Source organism: Styela clava, chromosome 4, assembly GCF_964204865.1.
Source record: "Styela clava chromosome 4, kaStyClav1.hap1.2, whole genome shotgun sequence".
NCBI classification, from domain to species: Eukaryota; Metazoa; Chordata; class Ascidiacea; order Stolidobranchia; family Styelidae; genus Styela; species Styela clava.
The window spans coordinates 1,006,496-1,027,357 of record NC_135253.1 but is presented as its reverse complement, the minus strand read 5'-3'; the positions used below and the strand labels follow the sequence as shown (position 1 = coordinate 1,027,357).

The following is a 20,862-nucleotide window of genomic DNA, read 5'->3' as shown; positions in this document are numbered from 1 at the left end:
ATATTATTACGAGCGCATAATATTCATGTTACAGTTTAAATGCCTTCAAAACCAATCGTGTTTAAACAATGCTTTTTGGAGTTTGTTGAGAGCGCATAATATAGTTTCGAATTTTCGATGGCTGCAATACGGTCTTATTTCATCCAGCGTATAATTGTAATAGACTTTTACGTTATTACGTAGGGGTAATTGATGAAACCGCGTCGAATAAACACGTTACATCTTTGGCCCATGCTCATCGACATCTATACATAAAAACTAGGTTAATGTAATACTAGAAAATGTGTGTTTATTTTAAAAGGTCGTCTACCCCTCTTCGCTACCATGCCACTTGTGCGCTGTACTACCTGCAATTAAGCATACTTGACATGCCACTTGCTAGCATTGCGTTATGGCGTGTCGGAATATATCTATGTTAGTCATATATTAAACTAATAAATTTAGGAATCCTATTTTAGTTGATATTTCCAAGACAAACATATGTTGAGTTTGTACACTAAATGCAAACAAACTGCTAAAAGCGGATAACGCAGCAACGAGTGCAAACAAAGGTACAATAAACGGTAGAGAATAGCACGGTGTGGGGAGAGTAGTAGCCAGCTAGTTTTGCTAGTAGTTGTAGTTTAAAGTCAAATATTAAAATCTGTGAGTAGAGAACCCAAGCTTTCAGCATTCATATTCTATATTCGTTTCCAATCAAAACTAAAATATTAGAGTTTTGAATGTATGTAAGACTACGTTTGGTAAACCACCTTTAACGAGATGTCTAAGGAAAGTTTTATTTGATATTCATACAAAGCATAGTTTATGACTATGGTCCTATATTTCAATCGCCTATATTTGTCTATTCAGCGTGTGCCACACCCTTGAATCAATATCGTTGAAAATGTCGTTTTTCTCGAAGTAGGTTGATCTTTTGCCGGCAACAGATACGATTTAGATATGTGAAGAGACAGAGGTTCAGACGATACGCTAATACTTTGATGATTCTAACTTTTAAATGTAAACTGTGTACTGCTAAGACAAGATTATGAAAATTTTAGGTTTTGTATTTCTGGAGATAATAACTAATACTGCCTTAAAATATCGCATTCGCCTCATTGCTTGTTACATCATTGCAAGTTAGTCAATCACCGCATGATTTCTCCTCCCATTATTATGGTGCGACCCACAAATTCATGTTCGTATCAATTCATCTATACTCATTGTGTGTACTATCACTTTCATTTATATCATATTATAAAGCTGGTTGCAAATAATTGTGTATATAGTTTTTAACCCCCACTGGGATTATGGCTTGGCACATTGTAGAGAAGTTAATTGAACAAGTAGGACAGCACTCGACGTTAATAGGGAAATTCTGGACAACGTTCTTTTTCGTACTGAGATTTTTGATGGTTGTTTCAATCGCGGACACAGTTTTTGGAGATGAACAAGGATCATTCGTTTGTAACACACTGACTCCTGGTTGCGAAAACGTATGTTTCAACGATTTTAGCCCGATATCTCTCATCAGATTATGGGCTCTTCAGGTGAGAAAAACCTTGTTCACAAATGCTCTCGTGTATCTTAAAATATTTGTAATTGGTATAGGGACCAAGTTTCTTTGCGTATCAGCATTCATTTTTTAAACCTAAATACTTGTTATTTTGTTAGGAATTGACTCGTCACCATCTTCAGATAAAATAGTTCTGGGTCTTTATTAGTATTAGTTTGACTTTTGTTATTTTTCAAAAGTGAAAATTTGCTAGGTTACGATGTTATGAACTGTTTCTTTGGTAAATTTTTATCGCCATATTACTAAATGATAGCCCCCCATAAACGCACATACTCGGGACTTCAAAAATCACAATTTTATTCTTACATTCCAGATTTTGAGTGTCGCAATACCAAGCATTATATTCATCGTCTATACAGCTCACAAACTTACTAAAATTGAGCAAGCACGAGCATTAAAAAAAAAAGAAGAAGATAAAAAGAAAAAACAAAAAGAAGAAGCAAAGAAATTGAGAGAAGAAGCGCGGAACAAGGCCAGGAGACGAATGGCCGATGAAGGTCCTCCAGGTATTTCATGGTGTAGACGTGACTAATTACCATTTTTAATCTTATTTGAATTGCAATGAAACATTTTTGATCTTTAACCGTTTTATTATATTTTTTATACGTTCGTCCTGCTATAGGTTTTTAGAATCAGCATGCCAATCATTTGTCGAAGATGCAATGAGTATAGGTTATTCCGTTTATCATTACAATAATGTCGCAATACGTGAGTGGGTCGAGACCAACACTTGACACAGCCTTATGTTGCAAGACCTTGTGTACTCACCTGAATCATGCTTCTACTTGACCTTACAGACATTAGCAAACCGTGTTATGAGCCTGTTGTTTATCATGTGATTATTTCAAATGCAACGTTTCGAAGTTGAGTTTTGTATTTGAATTGTTTGCAACTTCCCTTATCTCACATAAATAAGTACTGACGGAATTTGTGTTCAACTTGTATCTAATTATTTATTTTTTGCAGAATACAATAACTTCATCCACGGAGAGAATGGACATGTCACAAACGTTGAGCCAGTGGTAAGTGTTCAGTGAAGCTTACAGAAAATTTTGCGTATATCAGATGAAAATATTATAATGGACAAATTGATTTCAAAGGTGGACCTTAAATATGTCTGAAATCTTCAATCTTTTGCTTTGATGCTAAAGCACAAATTGAGACTAGCAATATTTGAATTTATTTCAAAGTTTGTTTTCCACCAGTAGCGTGAGTGAGAAAAAATTAGATATAAATATTGTCAAATAAGAAAAATTATTAAAACTTGTTTTTGTCCAGACTGAAAAAGCAGCCAAAGAAGCTTCAGAAAAAGAAGACAAAAAGAAAAAGGATGACGACAAAGACGATTCGAAAAAAGACGAAGTTGTTGCAACAAAATTAGGAGCGGATACACCACCGAGATTATTTCTCGCTTATTTAACACAGGTATGCGAGCTTTATTCAAATTCCACGAAAAATAATAATTCCTAGCAACTGATATTTATCCTTAAAATGATATATTTGAATTTCAGTTTCTCTCAAAGTAAAAGAATATTTCAAATATTTTATTTTCTAGTTTTCTCACAATGTTAAAAAACACAGAATAAAATACCAGGAATTTTTACTTGGCCATTTTTATTTATATGAATTCAAGCAAGTAACAAATACAATTCTTGTCGTTGGCATTCGGCATAAAATAAATGTCTGACTCGTTCGATCTTCAAAGTTAAATCAAAACGCAATGAGTTGTTCATTAAAACCAACTGAGTGGATGCTAACAAAAATATTTAAGATGACCGTTGAGGTTTCACTATCAAATATCCTAATCGTGACTCAGCGACATACTGTTGCTCATATGATAGTGATGACGGAGATAAATAATGACGAATGAATTAAGCATGACTTATCATAACGAAATATTCATACAGTGTTGGAAGTTTTCCGTAGGGAATTTTATGATTTGACGTCAATTAAAATGGCCTGCAGTGGGCATTTTCATTGAATTACTTCAAGGCGCTTTGGGCTTTAGGATGATGTTTTTAGAAGTTATATAGCGTGGACTTAATGTTTTTTCAAATCTGTCCTCTTCTCTATGATGGTCGAAGATTTTGTTTGATTATTTCCAAAATAGTCGCTTGAAATTCATATTATAATATTGCATGCGCGATGAGCGAAAAGTTTTTTCAACATAAGTAATACCATCGTCAACTCCAAGAAACAAAACATATGAAAAATTTGCGAAATCTTCAAAGTATATGTAAGAGTTTAGTAAAACAATTAGCAGCATGTGACGTCTTATTTTTCGACTTTCAATCAAATAAATATCTCATTTATAAAAATGTAAATTTTCACAGATAGTTGATATACTGACTACATCAATAAATGAATTAGAACAAGCATGACATTAAAATTCATTCATGAGATTATTCTATTAGTCATGTCGACGTAGTTTATTTTCACAAAAGGCGGGCATCGAAATATATTTACCAAATCCTTTCTCCTGGCAAGTCATTATTAGTAATTCCTAAAATTTTTATTCTCATTCTCAACTTTTCAATTAAAGGAAATGATAGTAATATCGTCGCTGAATCTTGGATAAAGCTTTGATAAAAGCCATTGGATCATACCCGATCGATGCCAGTTCTTAGGCTCGAGTTCATTTAATTGCCGTTCGTATATTTAATAGCTGTGTCACAGTGGAATCCTCGCGATGTGTGTGTGTTTAAAAAAGCACACATAGCGCTCTTTGTATATGTCCTTGTGTATATATGAACGACCTTTTAGACTTACGCAATATCGCATCAGCGCATTTATGGCAGCCACCGCCCGCACATTTATCCTTAGTCGGCTAACGTTTTGAAAATGACATTGGTGCACTTTGGTATTTTCCACTTCGAATTGTTTTTGTACTTGTCTTCATCTCAAATAGTGCTGTACCACTGATTTCCCCCGTAAATTAGTAGCGATTTAAGTTCAAGGGTCTTTGTCGGAGTACAGGACGATGCATTCGACATGAGTCCGTTATACACTCTATTGCTTTTCTTTGTATATGTTTAAACGCGCTTATAATCAATATCAAATGTTATATCGTAAATAATAATCGTACGTTTGTTGAACAAATCAGAACAATTAGACACTAAATCTTGTCAATGTATTTATCAAAACCTAAATATAAATTCATTTACCTTTGTAATATCTACTATATACATAAATACAGAAACTAGATTAGGCTTTGTTTCGAAACTTTTCTTTTTGAAAGTTTTTTAAAAATGCAATTACCAATGTGATACTATTTTATTTCAGGTCGTTTTCAGATTGCTCGTTGAAGTGGCGTTTATGATTGTTCAATTCAACATTTATGTTTACAAATTCTACGTTCCCGAATTATTTAAATGCTCAAGATGGCCGTGTCCAAATGTGGTTGATTGTTTCGTATCGAGACCCAAAGAAAAGACTGTAATGTTATGGATTATGTTTGGTAAGTTTCAGATAGATCTTTGTTGGCTGTTGGGAATTTAACTGATGTTCACAACAAGAGTGCAAATGGCATGGATGTGGACACCAAATCCAATATCTAGAATACTGTTACGTACCTAGGCTGGTAGTAGTCAAACATGACCGTTTCAATTTCTCAAAGAAACGTGGTAAATCCATGATGAAAAATCAGAATACATTTGGAATAAAACAAAAGTCCAGAAATAAATGAAATTGAAAGGAGTGCCAACATTCATATAATCAGAACAATTCTAAATAGATCTGATCATCTTTTATGTGAAATGCTCGATCGTACCTGGGCATATAAGACTTTTGTTTGATTTATACACAGTGCTTTTATGTAATCACGACAACAGCGAACAACATTTTTCAGTGGCTGTCATATGTGGGTGGACAAAAGTAATAAATTAATTGTCGAATCTTTAGTGTACAAGATTTCAAACACAGTAGGTCGTCATGAATTCATTTCAACAATCATTTTTCATTTCACCACTGCGTCACCGGGCATGAACCACATATAACAAGAGTCAATGTAAAATGTTCAAATGTAAATATATTGAACATGTATTGCCCAACTATCAATCGGTAAAAATTAACCGAACGTATGATAAGGCGTGTTTACCTAACTACTGTACGCGTACGAACTGCTTTTAAATTAAATCCTCCCAGTGCACCAATGAAATGAGTTCTTGAAATGACTTTTTACAGGCGTTACAAGTGCCTGCAAACATAGTTTTGCGGTGAACAAACTCGACGTCGTCTCGACTCATACGTGCAGCTGCACGTCTTCTATGTTACTTTCCTTTTTGACATTTTAGTTAATGTTTAAGCCAATGGATTCAGACTCTTGGCGAAGGATCGAATACCAAACGTCTTTTTGCTAGAAGCCCAAGGTTCTAGGTATTAAAGAACATGAAATTTCAATGTTTAAAAAAGTTAATTTAATTCCCCTTCTTTGTAATTACGTGGTCTTTAAAATAAAAATGCACTATGAAACAGAAATGTAAAATACCCGAAGACGATTATGATTCAGAAAACAAATCAATGTTAAATAAATCGACTATTAGTCTGAGATTCAGATTTTATGACACCCAGAATGGCATCCACCGTAATGTTTGTCTATCAGTCTGAAACATGTCTGTACATGCGCCACACCCATTAAATGCATAATATTGAAGGATATCGTTACGTATTAAAAATCTTTGACATTGCTTCAATAATATATAAACATTTTCACGAACCCGTGTTAAGTAAATTAATGAATTTAGATCAAATAATTTGAAAACTGAAGACAATATTTAAGAACATATTATATTTAAATAAATAGGGTTAGAATATATATAAGTATATTATGTGTGCGAAAATCTGTGACTGTATTTTGATTTTTAATTTTCTAGTCTATGGATATTTGCAAAATTACCTCAGAAAAACATTTGAACTACGACAACGAACCACAGAAACTGGGATTTAATATGATAGAAAAGTAAATTATTACTCTAAAAAATATCAACTGAAAGCATGAATGTTTTCGAATTCATCTTCCGCCTTTGCCATGTAGCCAAAAGAATACATTTTCCCCCATTTTTAACTGGTATTTATTGTCCATCATATTATATTTTGTAACGTATGCGGAGGCTGGGATGTTTAATTTGTTACAAGTTAAATGCCTTGGTTGTAGATTATAATTCGAGTAGTGTATATCGACCATGTACTACGTATAAATTGAATTGTATTGGTGTTGTTTATGCGTGATTAGATTGCACATATTTTATTAAAATCATTTATATTGCAGTATATATTGGCGAATATGAGTTACACTAGTTATGTTATTACAAAGACTTAATAGAAAAGGCACAATTCTCCTTTGGTTCGGCTCGTAGTTTAACAAATATACCCTTTTAGGCAATAATAACTTTTAAGATTGACGTCAAGGTAAACTTGACCCTAAAATATATGACCTGATTTATCCTCCCACGTATGCTTGTCCTCCAGCCACTCCTAAACTTGTCCTGACGCGATCTAGAGGTGAGGCTCTAGCTATATCAACGTCAACAAAATTCCATTGACGACTTGGGAAATAAGAACAATATTTGCAATACTAATTAAAACCGATAAAATCAACTTTTAAGTTTATCTCCATTTATTTAAACAGCTGTATATAAGTATGATACTACCATGATAAAAGTGAAAATAAATATCATGTTTCCTTAAAGTTTTTAGTTTTGCCTGCTCTGTTTTATATACATTTTGCGTTTGCCAAATATCACCTAATTTTTTATCCCCATCGACTTTTACGTGATATGAGCTTGTTATAATAGAAAACCAATTATACATCTACTTCCAGTTTTTCAAGTATGGCTGTTCTCTTACTTTAAAAATCTCTTGCTATCAACAATGTTTTAAGGAAAATATAAAGTAATCAATGTGGCTTCCACATATATATTGATTTAATATATTTACTTTGTTTGTAACAGGTACTGGACTAATTATGATTGCTCTTAATCTTATTGAGCTATACCATCTTGGTATGCGCCAAGCTTACGATGCGTGGAAAAGGCGAGGTGAAGATATTACAAAGCAGTACAAGAGCGTCACAAATAACATGCCACACTTTGGACACGGAGGATACGGGGGCTACAGCAGGTATCGTGGTGGGTATCCACAAGCTGTAGGGATCCGCGTGGGGTACGCCAGGAGCAGTATGTCGGGTGAAGGTGGTGGGGACTATGATGGAGATCAATTTATATAATTTTATTCTATAATTATTCGCTACAATTTTGCCGAAGTGTTGTTAAACGACGATGTTGGCATAAGCATTATGGTTTTAGATTTAGAACTATTTGACAAATTTTGATCATTCGTGCTTTAATCTTAACGCGTGGAAACATAGTTTATTAAGATATGTTCGACTTCGAGGGTTTTATCACAACATTTTTGGTGAACTTACATAGATTTGACACCGTTTAAAAAACTCTACGCATAGAAGATACCTGAGATTTAATATAGCATTGTCTGAACACAAAGCTTTGGTCAAAATTGCTGCCCACGCAAGTACATATGACCCAGCACGCCAACTATCTTTTCCATGCTGTATAATTTCCTGTCGTATAATTTGCAAGATTCTAGTTAAGCAAGTGACATCAAATTGTATAGCATTTCCTGAACTTCATCTGTAAGCCATATTATAATATTAAATTATAATACTTGACCAACCAATGTGCCAACCTTACCATGACACCAATCCATTTTCGTAGATAAATATAGTAGATAAAAAACTTGTTTTTATTTTGTAAGCCATGACCATGCAATAGTATGCATGGCCAACAATCAGCAACCAAATAATTAATTATATGATGAGATGTTTATTTCTCTGTTGCGTGGATAATTGATTGTGCCAAAAGCGAGCAAAAGTAGCAAACCTCTGTCAATCCGCTCTGTGATATTTTAGAGACTTTTTTAATGTACTGTGAACACCATGAATCATTGTTGAACAAATTCCAAATTTTCTCTGATATTATTTTGATGTACAAAACAGTGAATATAGAATAGTACGTTTATGCCTGCTGGTCTATTTTTACCAGCTGAACATTTTTTTTTTATAAAATATCACTTTATTTTTGAAATTTTCTATTTGCCAAACTTATTTGCTTATTTTCTAATATACATCCCAGGTAGAGATTGTTCCCTTTTTAGCAGCGCAATACACCACTGTCCACAATTGGTTTATAAAATCTAATTGGTACTATTTGACACGCATCATGCATAAATGAATAAAACGGTAATCGAGCTGTATTTATGGCCCAAATTTAACTGTGTAAAATGATGAATTAATTTCTGCCTGGGTAGAATGTAAGATACGGGATGTTGCAACATAATATAGAACAAAATAACAATATCAATTCATTGTTTTGCTTGTTGTTTCAGTTCATATATTTAGTTTTGTTGTCCAGAAACGTCTGTTCTTATTTTCTAAATAAATTAATTCCTTTTATTTAATTTTTTTGTGCCGTTTTGTTTTATACAATCAGATTTTTCCTCTTTTTTGCTGCAAAATCAAAATTGAAATTTCCATTTTTCATTTACATATCTTCTATTAATGTATAATACTTTATTGATAATAACATCATCAATCCTTCACAAACTTCACCATATGTAACATTTTATTATGACACCTTGTCAATCCATGTTTACTAAGTTGAATAGTATTTTTGAATACCTTGCTGCCAAAATAGATAGTAAGCTTGTCGCAAAGTGATTTTTTGAAAATAGAAAGCGAGACACTAATATTTTATTTGCAGTTTATCTTATTCATTATATGTGCCAAATCTTAAAAACAAATGCAATATGTGGATGCAAAATATTCAAGTACCGGTAACTACATTCAATATGTGATTTTGCGACAAATGGTGTTATACTTCCTACATTAAAGAATGTATTCGAACTTATCTCGAATGCTCATTCTAGTGTCATTTTGCATAGCCGAATATGATCTGAAAACACTTATTCTATTGTTTTTAACCACTTTTCCAAAGTTCGAAGGTGTTTATATTGTGTAAACAGTTCTGGGAATTTCGATTTCATTTTAAAGCATTCCATATTCTATAAAACTTCTATCTCAAGTTCCGTTGTATTCTCGAATGGTTATTTGCATTTTTATGTTGTTCATTTACATAAGCTAGTCGCAATATTATTTGTGATGTCATCAACGCATGACGTCATATATAAATTCACCACAGTTGCGCAACAACGTTTAATTTTGTTGCAAAGCCTTTGTTTATTTCATTTCACCGATTCATTCCAAATGATGTTATCATAGTCAGGTCACTGGCAACATTATACTCATGACTGTAACTAAGATGTATTTACGCAATCTAATTGATGTTCTACCGTCTTGAAATATTATCGGAGTATTTTTTGACTCAAATATTGTCGCCTTTAATTTTTATTCCTTGTCTGTTTGCACCTGCTTGCTTTTACTTTATTTTTTTTGGCTCGCATCATCTAATTATCTATTAGAGCACATTTAAAAATATATAACTGCATGGAGTGGATCTTTTTGAATTTTATTGTCGCGTGCCAGGATTTTTAAAAACTTATTTAGTCCTATGTCTGTAGGCGAAATAGCACCAAGTCAAATTGTTTTATTTTTACCAAACAATTTTTTTTTGAGGAATATGGTGAGAAAGAACTGGTTTGATTTATATAAATATTGCCTCTGGTTTTCTTTCGCGACATTGTATGCTTTGGCATCGTCTGGCATGTGTCATTGCAACTAGCGGATAGAATGATCTATCTGACTCTTCATTGCTGTAGTGTGATTTGTTTCTACCACATCGCGACAGAATAAGTTAGTAAACTTGCGGGTATGTAACCAATTTATGACAACAAGTATACGGTTTTGAGAACAGAAAACAAATATAAGCAATTAAACAGGAAAGATTTCAAATTATGATCTAAAATAAGTCAATTGTTTTAGTAGAGGTGCTAATAAAAGACACCGAATGTTAGAATTATTCTAATGCGTGGTTTTCAACAGTATGTAAAGTAAAAAATAATCGCAAGACTATATGGGTTGGCATCTTCTTGAAACTTTACTTCAACAAGTTGGAGAACATTCTACTCTTGTTGGAAAATTATGGGTGACAGCAACATTTGTCTTTCGATTCATTGTTGTGGCAAGTGTTGGCGATGCAGTTTATTCAGATGAGCAATCGGATTTCACATGTAACACAGCTCAGCCAGGTTTGTAAAAACCACAGAGTAAGTGTATCAGTTCTTATAAAATTTGAAATCTTTATATTGATATGTATGTGTGATTATATTCCATAAAAAAAATCATACAGGATTTGGACAGCATGACTTTGAATAACTGAAGTCATTTGCAGTCTAGTACTATAGTTCAGGGCTACTCAACTATTTTTACTGAAGATCCGCATACAAAACTTCAAAAAAATTTGGATCCGGTCTTTCCAGATTTCCATATTTTGGCATCCCTAAACACGCACTTCCTCGGCCGACTAATGATTATTAGCTAATCAGGATTGTTTATTATGGCGTTATAGTTCTTTTCATATATATTTAAATCCATAAAAGTTATTTTAGGAAAGGAAACTTAAAAAGTGGGGCTAATGATCAAAATAAAGAATAAGTCGCGGTCCGAAACGAATACCCGGAAGGTCCGGATTCGGACCGCGGTCCGCCAGTTGAGTAGCCCTGCTATAGTTGGTACGGCTTGAAAAATATGTAGCCTAATTTACACCTGAGCGCTTTTATCTTTCAAGGAGAAAATTCTTATGGGAATCGGTAAAAGTAGTTTGTCATTTAGATAAATAAATTTATTACTTTAAAATTATATTATTTAAAGAAAGATTCTTATATATATATGTTTATTTTCCAAACAGGTTGTGAAAACGTTTGTTTCAACCTTTTCAGTCCAATAAGTCACCTGAGATTCTGGGCAGCTCAAATTATAGCAGTGTGTACTCCATCTATTGTGTTTGTCGTATTTTCCGCTCATATGTTGCTGAAAATTCCCCAAGAAGAATCACAGGTAAAAATGGATCGTGTCTAAATATATTGGTAACTATATATTCTGTTTGTATACGTCACACCAACAATCGGAGTATATCAACTTGAACATTTTCTTTGAACATTCGATCAGAAGAATTCGATATAGTTTGTTCCGAAATAACAACTCTTTTAATTACATTTTTTTATCAAGGACTTCCCGGAAGATGGTGATCTTCCGCCATTGGATGACGAGTTAATTCCACCACCAGTGTCTCAACCCAGCAGTCCAAGAAAAGGAAAGGGCGGTAAAGGGGGAAGGTGAAAAGCTTATTTGGATTAATGAAAACTATATTGTTAGGGCTATAGCTGGTTTTACTAAGACACCATTCATTTTATTAATGCTCATTCTACATCATCGGACATTTTATTTCTTCCTGAGTAAATATTATTTATATGTAGCAAGAGACGACCGTTCAATCATATATTGCCAAGACTCAGTAATTTGATTAATTTAAACATAAAACACTAGTGCAGTCTATTACGTTTACCACAACATTGCTTCCGGTAAGCTAACCGGTCATATGAATAAATGAATTTTTGATTAGTCCTAAAGTTTCATACTTACAGCTCCTTTCGATCACAAAAACCACCCCCGAAGGCGCAGCCAGTCGTAGGAATGGTTCGAGGATTCGCTAATCCACCTGACGAAGCGACAGATGCTGTCGAAGATATCAGAGAGGGTGGGGCAGAAGAAGACGAGGAAAATGGTAAACCTAAAATAACAATTTGTAATGTTTAGACAATTGAACTGAATAATGACGATGAAACTATCTGAAAAAAGACTTTTTTACTCACGAGCTCCCATAAAACGTAAAAAGATTACCGATAAAAAAGTTGCAACAGACCACTGGCGTGCTAAGAGCAATAAGCATAAAACTATTTTGAAGCAAGGTTTTGTATCAGTTCAAATAAACTTTTGTTTTGTTCTAAGTAAATTAGGACGTCGTACTACGATCTTTAATTAATAAATAAACTAGGCTGATAATGGGCGCCGGCGACACGCCCTCTTCGCAGTCACGAAATTCACGAAAATGTTCTTCCTGTGACACGCACGGTACAAGAATACCAGTACTAATCTGTTTGAAAAATCACTTGTTTTGATATATGAAAGAAAAGACTTTAATACTCCCGAAGATTGCGATGATGTTGCGAGTTGTCATGCCGAGAATTTCAATCCAAAGTCATGCAAATATATAGTAATTTCCGTGAAGTTGGGGTTATTTCAGTCTAATACTAAAGTTACTGGAATGAACCCCGGCATGTCGATCATCTGTTATTATGGTTTGAGGAAGTAGAAAAACGAGAGCAATGCGAGCTGTTTTATATACATAAGTACCCAAATTTAAAGCTGCAAAAACAGACGTATGTAAGAGTTGAGTGCGAGAATTGGTTTAACTAATCATTAAAAGTTCACTTTTCGCATCTAACATACTTTCCGTTTTTATTTAAACTACTATATTCTAAATCTTTTCCTGTTATTCTAGATGGAAATGAAACAGAAGACGTTTTCGACGACGATAAAAATTTGGAAGACATAAACCGCGAGTTGGCGCTCCTGGATAAACTTGGTCCGCCACCACAATCTGTTGCTGAAAAGAAAGAAAAACGAATAAAGAAAGAAATTCAAACTGTTTACGTTATAGCGCTCTTGCTAAAAACAGGATTCGAAGCTGTATTTTTATGGTTGCAATTTGCATTGTATGGATTTGTCGTCCCCGAAAGGTTTCAATGTATGAGGTATAAATACTCTCCTTGCTGTTATTCCTAAGTTCCGTATAACATGCGAAAATGTCAAAAAATTCATAAATAAATCACTTGCCACCAAAACAATATCTACAGTATTTTGGTATGAGATGTGCTGCTCATTCAACAGTTTATTTGAGGTATACTTAGCTGGGTTTTCAATTTGAAATCCGAACAAGCGTCCTATATTTAATGAGTTTGCTCTCCAATGGGAACATTAAGTCAAAACTTACTTATTAAAAATATGTTTTTGCTGCTTTTAATTATTTATTTAATTCTTTTCAGATCTCCTTGCCCAAATTTGGTCGACTGTTATGTTTCTCGGCCGAAAGAAAAAACAATATTTTTATGGTTTATGTTTATTGTGTCTGCGATATGCCTGGCTCTCAATTTAGTTGGTACGTAATCTTTATCAGGGTCCTATTCTTGTAGATATTTAAGGGTTGTGAATCCTTCAAATGCATAAAACAGACCGTGCACTTCATTTTTTGAGTATACTGATAGTTCTAACAATTCATCTATTTATATAGTGATTTGTTCAAATTTATTAAATTATACTTTTATCGTTGTAGTATTGGTACCAATCCGTTTTTCTGAGATAGAATTTGAGATAGAATATTGTCAAAGAATACTAAATTTTAACATTATCATTAATATGAAATATCTATTTTTCAGAAATCAAATATCTCGGAATCAAACGATTAAAGAAAGTTCTTTGTCGAGGAGTTCTGGACGACGGCGATGGTGAAAAATCGGACAAATTGGATGATGAAAAATGTCCCAGTATTGATATGGACAGCAAAGCATCCAAAGGAAGTTATTTTCGTGTGAATGGAAAAGTCGACCCTACCGCCCCGCCAGCAACAGATGAGGGCGATTTGTACAACGTTATATCGTGCTCGGATAAAGAGACAAAAGACGATTCGATCGGATTTGGAGCGATTGGGAGTCCGCCATCCTATCCTATTCCAGGTTATCCATATGTGCATCGATACGGTATGATACTAAATGCTACTCCACCCCCACGTAGGAGTGACACACCCCACGAACCGCAAGAATCATATTTATGATAAATGTCAGTACCAACACTGCTGAATTTTTAACATGTGATAATCACATTTCTGCGTTAATATATACTTTTATTTTCATAACGCCGAGATTTTTTTAAATTTATGAAAGAATATACAACCGTACTGAGAATCTGCGATAGTTAAAAACCGATAAAATGGACATTTGTACAACATCTAGCACGACGGATGCTGATATTGTTATAAAATATCGCTTTCAATGATATTTCAAGCTGATTTAACCATGAATGTTTAGTTGTCTGATAGAGGGTATGAGCTTACATGTCAATGTATCAATATACTTTGCTTATTACACTTTAATTTCTAGTTTACTTGACGTACACTTTTCTCATGCCCAGTCATATATATCCCTGTATCACAGAATTTATAAAACTTAACATACATGAAAAGAATTTCTTAGTAAGCTGTTGCTGATTACAATTTTTCATTTCTTTCATTTACCAATTTATTGTCAAGAGTTATTTATTACTTATTTTACGATCGATATTTTACGATCGAACTGATATCAATGAAATTTTCTCAATAATATACATTCATGAGACTTTGTGCATGGAATTTTTTCAGATAATATATACACTAAATAGTATTCAAGCTATTACTCCAGATTAAGTACTGGAATATATAACACTCGAAACAACTGCGCGACCTTATTTCCACGATATAACAGTGGATGGAAAGCTTCCGCTAAGAATGTTATCATAAAATTAAACCGATACTGTATAATAAGCATTAAATAAATTTAATATGTTGACGACAACAAAAGGATAGGATAATTACATTAGGGTTGACCAATCTACCTTCGACCGAGATCAACTGATATCTTAATACCTCACGATGGACTGATATAATTAGTAAAGTCACTCAAAATGGATGAATACTAAATTTTCAACCCAACATCAAAGATTAATTCCCAAAACGCCAGAAACTAAAGAAGTAGCCAATATATGGTAATATGGCAATTTTAGTGATTCTCTCTCTCCGACTGAATTTAAATTAGATTCTGAATCAGAGTTGCCCAATGTGCACCAGAGGGATCCTCATCACCAATCACAATCTTCGTTGATACACTACAGTCTGCACGGATATGGGTCTAAAGAAAATTATGATAATGTTACAGATTTGGTGAGAGAATACAGAAATACGAACTAATCCGAATATGGAATTAGAAGGATAATAAAAATTGCTTCTGTATCGCTTCTCAACACCTTTTTTTTGATGTCTTTTGAATACTTCAGGCTGGAGAACGTCGGCTCAAATTTTGACATTTTTGAAGACTTCGTTGAGAAGGTTTTTATGAAGGGCACGACAATAGTAGCTAATATTCTAAAGTCACTGTTGCTGTACTAACGGCATGCGTCAAAAACAAACGTCTGAGCTCCTACAAAGGTTGGTGGTTGGTAATAAAAAGTGCCTTAGATCTGCTTTAAAATAGACAAGAAACTAGAAGACTGTGATGGACACAGTGGTAAGCTGTGAATCACCGACAGTTTTGCCAGATATTACTAGAAGCAGAGAATCAATATGCTTGTGATATCATGTATGTCAGCAATGTTCGTCAGTTGAGGTGCAATGCTTGCAAGAGTGTATGTGCTGAGAAATGAAATAGTGGCGTTGCTACTAACAGTACTGCATTTAAACTGTGATAAAACATTTAAGCACTGTTCAGTATTCATTTTGACGTGGACGTCAATACCATTCTCGAAATGTTTTAATTGGACCTTATGCAATGAGTGACGAATTGAAGTCAAAATTTCATGCATATATCACTGCTTGACTTCCACAGTACGTACCTTCTTGAATGTAATCGTTATTCCCGTTAGGGGATCGTACATTTGAACCCACGTACATTTGAACCCATGTGTATATCCGCGGGTTCAATCTATATGCGGGTGCTAAAACCCATGGGTTAGGGTTAGTATGAGTTTAAATATCCGTAAAACAAAAAAATTTCCATAGGTGCAATTGTCGTGGGTTCAAATGTACGTGGGCTCAAATGTAATGGAACCTCCCGTTATCCCAGCTTAACGAATGGGCAAAAAATTACATCCATGTTTGGTAGTGTCACGTACCACGGTGCCCGTGTTAATGTTGTTTATATTTTTTATGTTTATAACCATTATGCTGATTCTTCATCGACGCTCAATTAGAAAACGTTTTACTTCTCGCGTCATCTGGCTTGTCATCAGATGTTGAAAAACTTTCACGAAGTAAGCAACATCAAGTGTCTTGGGTGAAAATAATTGCGGAACGCCAAAACGTAATAGATTCAGCTTTTGGCCCGCGACTAACAAAAGGTTGCCGACCCGGCCTAGTGATCGACAAACAGATCGGATTGGCATTTTTTTGCATGCGATGATCTTACAATGGGCTTAACCGTTCGCAAATTCTGTGCGGTTGGTGATAACACGTTTCAAGCAAAACGCGAAGCGCTAGAAACACTCAAACTGACTTACGCAGATTCGACCCACATATCTAATCAGACATTGAGTTAAAGAAATATATGAATATATCGAATTAATCAAGTCCAAGTCTTACCTCCAGTATATTATTCCGGTAGTAACGTTCCAATCATTGAAAACCGCTTTCGTCTGTTCGGATTATATTTGGTCAACATCAGATGCAATAGAGTTCAATCAAAGTCTGAGTTGCGGAGTTATTAATATCGAGAAAACTGGCCGGCTATAAATCTAAAGAAGCTAAGAGCGCAAAGTGTAGCCGCTCAACACATTACAGGTATAAATATTAACCCCACTTTATACAGTATATATTGAGACGACTTCTGTTGCAGTTGCTAATTAGGCTAATTAAACTAGTTAGATATTAATCTGATTCCAAACAGAATATAATCGGTTGTTACTTGTTCAAGTCGAGACGTCTGTTAATTTGATATAACAGCAAGGATCTAGACAATTGCCTGTATAGATTTTATTTCCTTCGATAAATATATTACAATAAATTAAATCAAATAAACCAACTTACAATTTCAAGTTATTATTCATAACAGTAGCGTAGCGATCATCAGAATTATTGATATTTGACGATAAGGATGACGATAAAAGACGATAAAGACGACGATCGCTCAAAATGTTTGAGATCGCATTTAAAGGGATACACAATTTTCTCGATTATTCGAGACCGTTCTTACACTGATATACTATATATATATACTATAGTAATGCGCTCCCGCAATTATTGAAAAATGGACGGCCACCGTGGTTTGCGCATCCTTTAGAACTGCTGCAATCTTCTGCTAGCCATCTTAGGTCAAACGGGATAACAAATCTGCATAATTAAGCTGTAACGTTATCCACTTTCCCAATGAGCAATTTCAGTACGCGATTGACGAAAATTCAATGATTGGTAATTTGGTTATCAATGGTGTCTGTACCAACGTCGCTAATTTTATTTTCATCATCTCTGTCGCCACTAAATATTATGCAGCGCCATATTGGATACGTTCGGGTTCTATGACCGGATTGGTCTCCCAATGCCCTTCAAATATCACAGTGCAGTATGTCTAAAGTCCTGTTTAACTCATTTATATTTGATTTTATCACTAAGTCAAATCACCATCATCTTAGTCTATATGGTATAGTTAGCATATATATTATAGATTCCATAGTATTGACAGCTTTGCGTCTTGACCTGTAGACGCTGTTTTATTCTCCCCTCGGCTAGACCAGACTCATGCCAAATAGAGGAATTTCTGAAGCATTTTAGATGAGTTGGGCATCGAATACATAAATAAACATACAACCAAACTTACATTGCTCGTTACAAGTCAGCTACTACCTTATATCTTATGGCGAACAAACTTACATTGCTCGTTACAAGTCAGCTACTACCTTATATCTTATGGCCGAAGCACGCCCGCTGTCCACAGCTTCCTCGATATGACTGAGTTTATTGTTATGTAGTGCAGTGTCAACCTTTCTGTCATGTGTGGGTTCTGTGTCGTGCAAAAATCGTTACTATTTTGTCGTTGTTAGTCTATCGGGAAGGAGGATATGCAAAATCCCTTGACAGTCTTCAACTTGGGCTCCAGCTACAGTAATATTTTGGAATTCGAATATATGTTCACATTTTATCCGCGCACGTATCAAGTTTATAATGAAGTCATAGTCGGGCTGGGAAGTTCTGGTCAATCAAGTCTGGTAAGCACACAAAAACCGCCATAATTCGTATCTGCTATTGATATCAATAACAAATTGAAAGCTAATTTTTGTTGGCACGACCCTATGATAATCTCAGGCGTTACACGGATAGAAATACCTGCTCATGTCTCTGCGTTGAATCTGTCGCCGTTTTTCTCGGCGCATTCATTACTGTAAGGCTTCTCGTCGATTTCTCTTCACTTTCCTTTCCCTCTAATTATTTTGTGTGACCCAGCTAAATGCCTGGAGCTGGTTATATGGTCCACCGAAAAAAATGTTGCACTCCCTTAATTTAGATAATCAATTTAAATGGATTGTGGAAATTTTCACGACCTCGGAGTAGAAGAGATAATTAATTTTATTTTATTTGATAATTCATTTATGTATCCAAACTTGGCGACATAGCAAACCTCACTCTGGATTAGTTTATCATTTTAGTTCGGGGTATTTCTGATTGGACATCCTTACGCTTGGAAAAAACGATAGTGATATAGGGCGCACAACTTTTAATGGCGTCCTGAAAAAAGAGCGAACGTTAATGCGTCTGAAATGGCACCATATAGTCGCGGATCGAATGACAGAAATTGATGGCGGAAATATCAACAGTGGCATCTAGAAATGAGAACGAGGTCAATTGAAACAACGCGAATGCGACCTTAAAAGCCTATCAAGTCCCAGTGCTTGTTGCTTCTCTGCCGACCAATATATCGAGATATTCTATATGTAATCAGGTTGGGCACCAGAAAAGAGACTGACACTGCTTTAGTGACTATGACAGAATCTAATGATGTCCTGAATCAGAGATAACTAACTATCTATTCTCCACTGTGGGCGCTTTGTCAGTACCTACCGCACAAATTCTTAGTCATACATCGAAACTTTAATAATCATAATTTAAAAAGCAAAAACGCCCATCCACAATTAGACCTTTGAAAGACTGGCAATTTTTTACTACTGAATATCTCGAATATATTATACTAGTTGCTGTGCTAGCTTTCTGACAATGTGCCAAATGTTTTTCCAGACAGCTTCAAAATATCACATAAATGTCAACAGTCAACACGCTCTGTCAAGGTGTCAATATACGATTGCAGAAGCGTACATATTCAAATGTGTCGATGTACATGTATACAAAGGTAATGTTAGGCCATAATTTTATTCCAGTTTAACCTATTTTAGTTCTATTACGAGTTCGGTGACTAACCAAGCTATTTTTGTGTTGTGACTCCCGTAGTATTTGTTTCTAAAATTATGGCCTAACCCTAACCTGGTACACATACGACGTTCCGGTGTCCGCCATCTTGGTGCACATACTTCTGGAATACCCATTTTTATGTTACGAACGCTAATTTATCAATCCGTCACGTTATCGGATTTGGCACCGCCAAAAATCATCGTTGTTGTAAACACAAAAATAAAATGCATCAGGTAGACTGCCAAAAAAAAGACAACAATAGCCAATCACATCAAGAATGTTCTAAGCACTAGTAAATTAAAAATGGCCGTTTAAAGAACTAGCACCACGTATAGCCTCTCTCTGGAAGTTTCGAAAGATATATTCGAAGTATTTTCAAGTGTAAAAGTGTTATGAAGAAGGGCTTCATCTTGAATGTCAGGGAACCCGTCGTTCGATTAACATGAAAAAAAGAAGATCGAAAAAATAAAACAAGTATTTCAGATGTAATATGCATTATCATAGTCAGTAAACAGTACATTCGGATTAGTTCGTATTCAGTATACTCTCACTCAATTTATTACTTTAATAGGAATTTCGTTTATCAACTTCACATACTTACGTGTGGTAATGTGTTTTATGGCCCATGATTTTGTTTGTTGTAGATGTAGACAGAGCCTATTTCTTGTGAACTCATCAAAAGCCACCGGCGCAGTTACATATTTTCCTTGACACTACCTATAATAATATTTGTAACAAATTGTTAAATAACATGGGTAACGTCAACATAGACGTTGAGAAAAATATTTGAAAAAAACACAATTTCCTGATGATACATTTGACAAGAATTAATGGTGAAAAAAGTAAATTTTGAACTCTGTCAATTCGAGCCTTCGTTACTGCTTTAGACATAAAAGAAATTCATCTGTGGTTGCTCGTGTGAAAATATTCGTTCTTTTTTATTACCCACTGAAGTTAGTTGAGTGGGTGTACCATTTGGGCTTTGTTCCACATTTCCTAACTTCGTGATCTACTTCTGCATACTTATGTTCTCATTTTTAGATAGTAAACTCGGCGTTTGGCTATGGCGCTGAACTCATT

General features: G+C 34.6%; 2 protein-coding genes across 3 annotated transcripts; both read left to right on the top strand.

Moving 5' to 3' along the window:
- The first annotated feature begins 1,219 nt into the window (after positions 1–1,219).
- On the top strand, positions 1,220–10,083 carry LOC120327073 (gap junction delta-2 protein-like). 2 transcript variants are annotated; one of them, XM_039393464.2, is made up of 6 exons: positions 1,220–1,532; positions 1,872–2,055; positions 2,525–2,580; positions 2,837–2,983; positions 4,841–5,015; positions 7,507–10,083. In XM_039393464.2, the coding sequence occupies exons 1-6, from the start codon at positions 1,293–1,295 to the stop codon at positions 7,779–7,781; spliced, it is 1,077 nt and encodes a 358-aa protein (XP_039249398.1). In that variant the 5' UTR covers positions 1,220–1,292; the 3' UTR covers positions 7,782–10,083. The 2 variants fall into 2 exon arrangements, with proteins under 2 accessions (XP_039249398.1, XP_039249397.1); XM_039393463.2 differs by having other exon boundaries at positions 1,872–2,064.
- A 131-nt stretch (positions 10,084–10,214) lies between these two features.
- On the top strand, positions 10,215–14,900 carry LOC120326376 (gap junction delta-2 protein-like). The gene is made up of 7 exons (XM_039392649.2): positions 10,215–10,774; positions 11,434–11,582; positions 11,754–11,860; positions 12,170–12,309; positions 13,087–13,339; positions 13,631–13,743; positions 14,021–14,900. Exons 1-7 carry the CDS (start codon positions 10,600–10,602, stop codon positions 14,413–14,415), a joined length of 1,332 nt encoding a protein of 443 aa, XP_039248583.2. The 5' UTR covers positions 10,215–10,599; the 3' UTR covers positions 14,416–14,900.
- Positions 14,901–20,862: the final 5,962 nt, after the last annotated feature.

Bases quoted from the DNA above. Each gene is read 5' to 3' on its own strand.
- LOC120327073 (XM_039393463.2), top strand. From the start codon at position 1,293: ATGGCTTGGCACATTGTAGAGAAGTTAATTGAACAAGTAGGACAGCAC. The intron at 2,984-4,840 runs GTATGCGAGCTT...ATTTTATTTCAG, and splicing joins TTCTCGCTTATTTAACACAG to GTCGTTTTCAGATTGCTCGT. The intron at 5,016-7,506 runs GTAAGTTTCAGA...TGTTTGTAACAG, and splicing joins AATGTTATGGATTATGTTTG to GTACTGGACTAATTATGATT.
- LOC120326376 (XM_039392649.2), top strand. From the start codon at position 10,600: ATGGGTTGGCATCTTCTTGAAACTTTACTTCAACAAGTTGGAGAACAT. The intron at 11,861-12,169 runs GTGAAAAGCTTA...TCATACTTACAG, and splicing joins AAGGGCGGTAAAGGGGGAAG to CTCCTTTCGATCACAAAAAC. The intron at 13,744-14,020 runs GTACGTAATCTT...TCTATTTTTCAG, and splicing joins CCTGGCTCTCAATTTAGTTG to AAATCAAATATCTCGGAATC.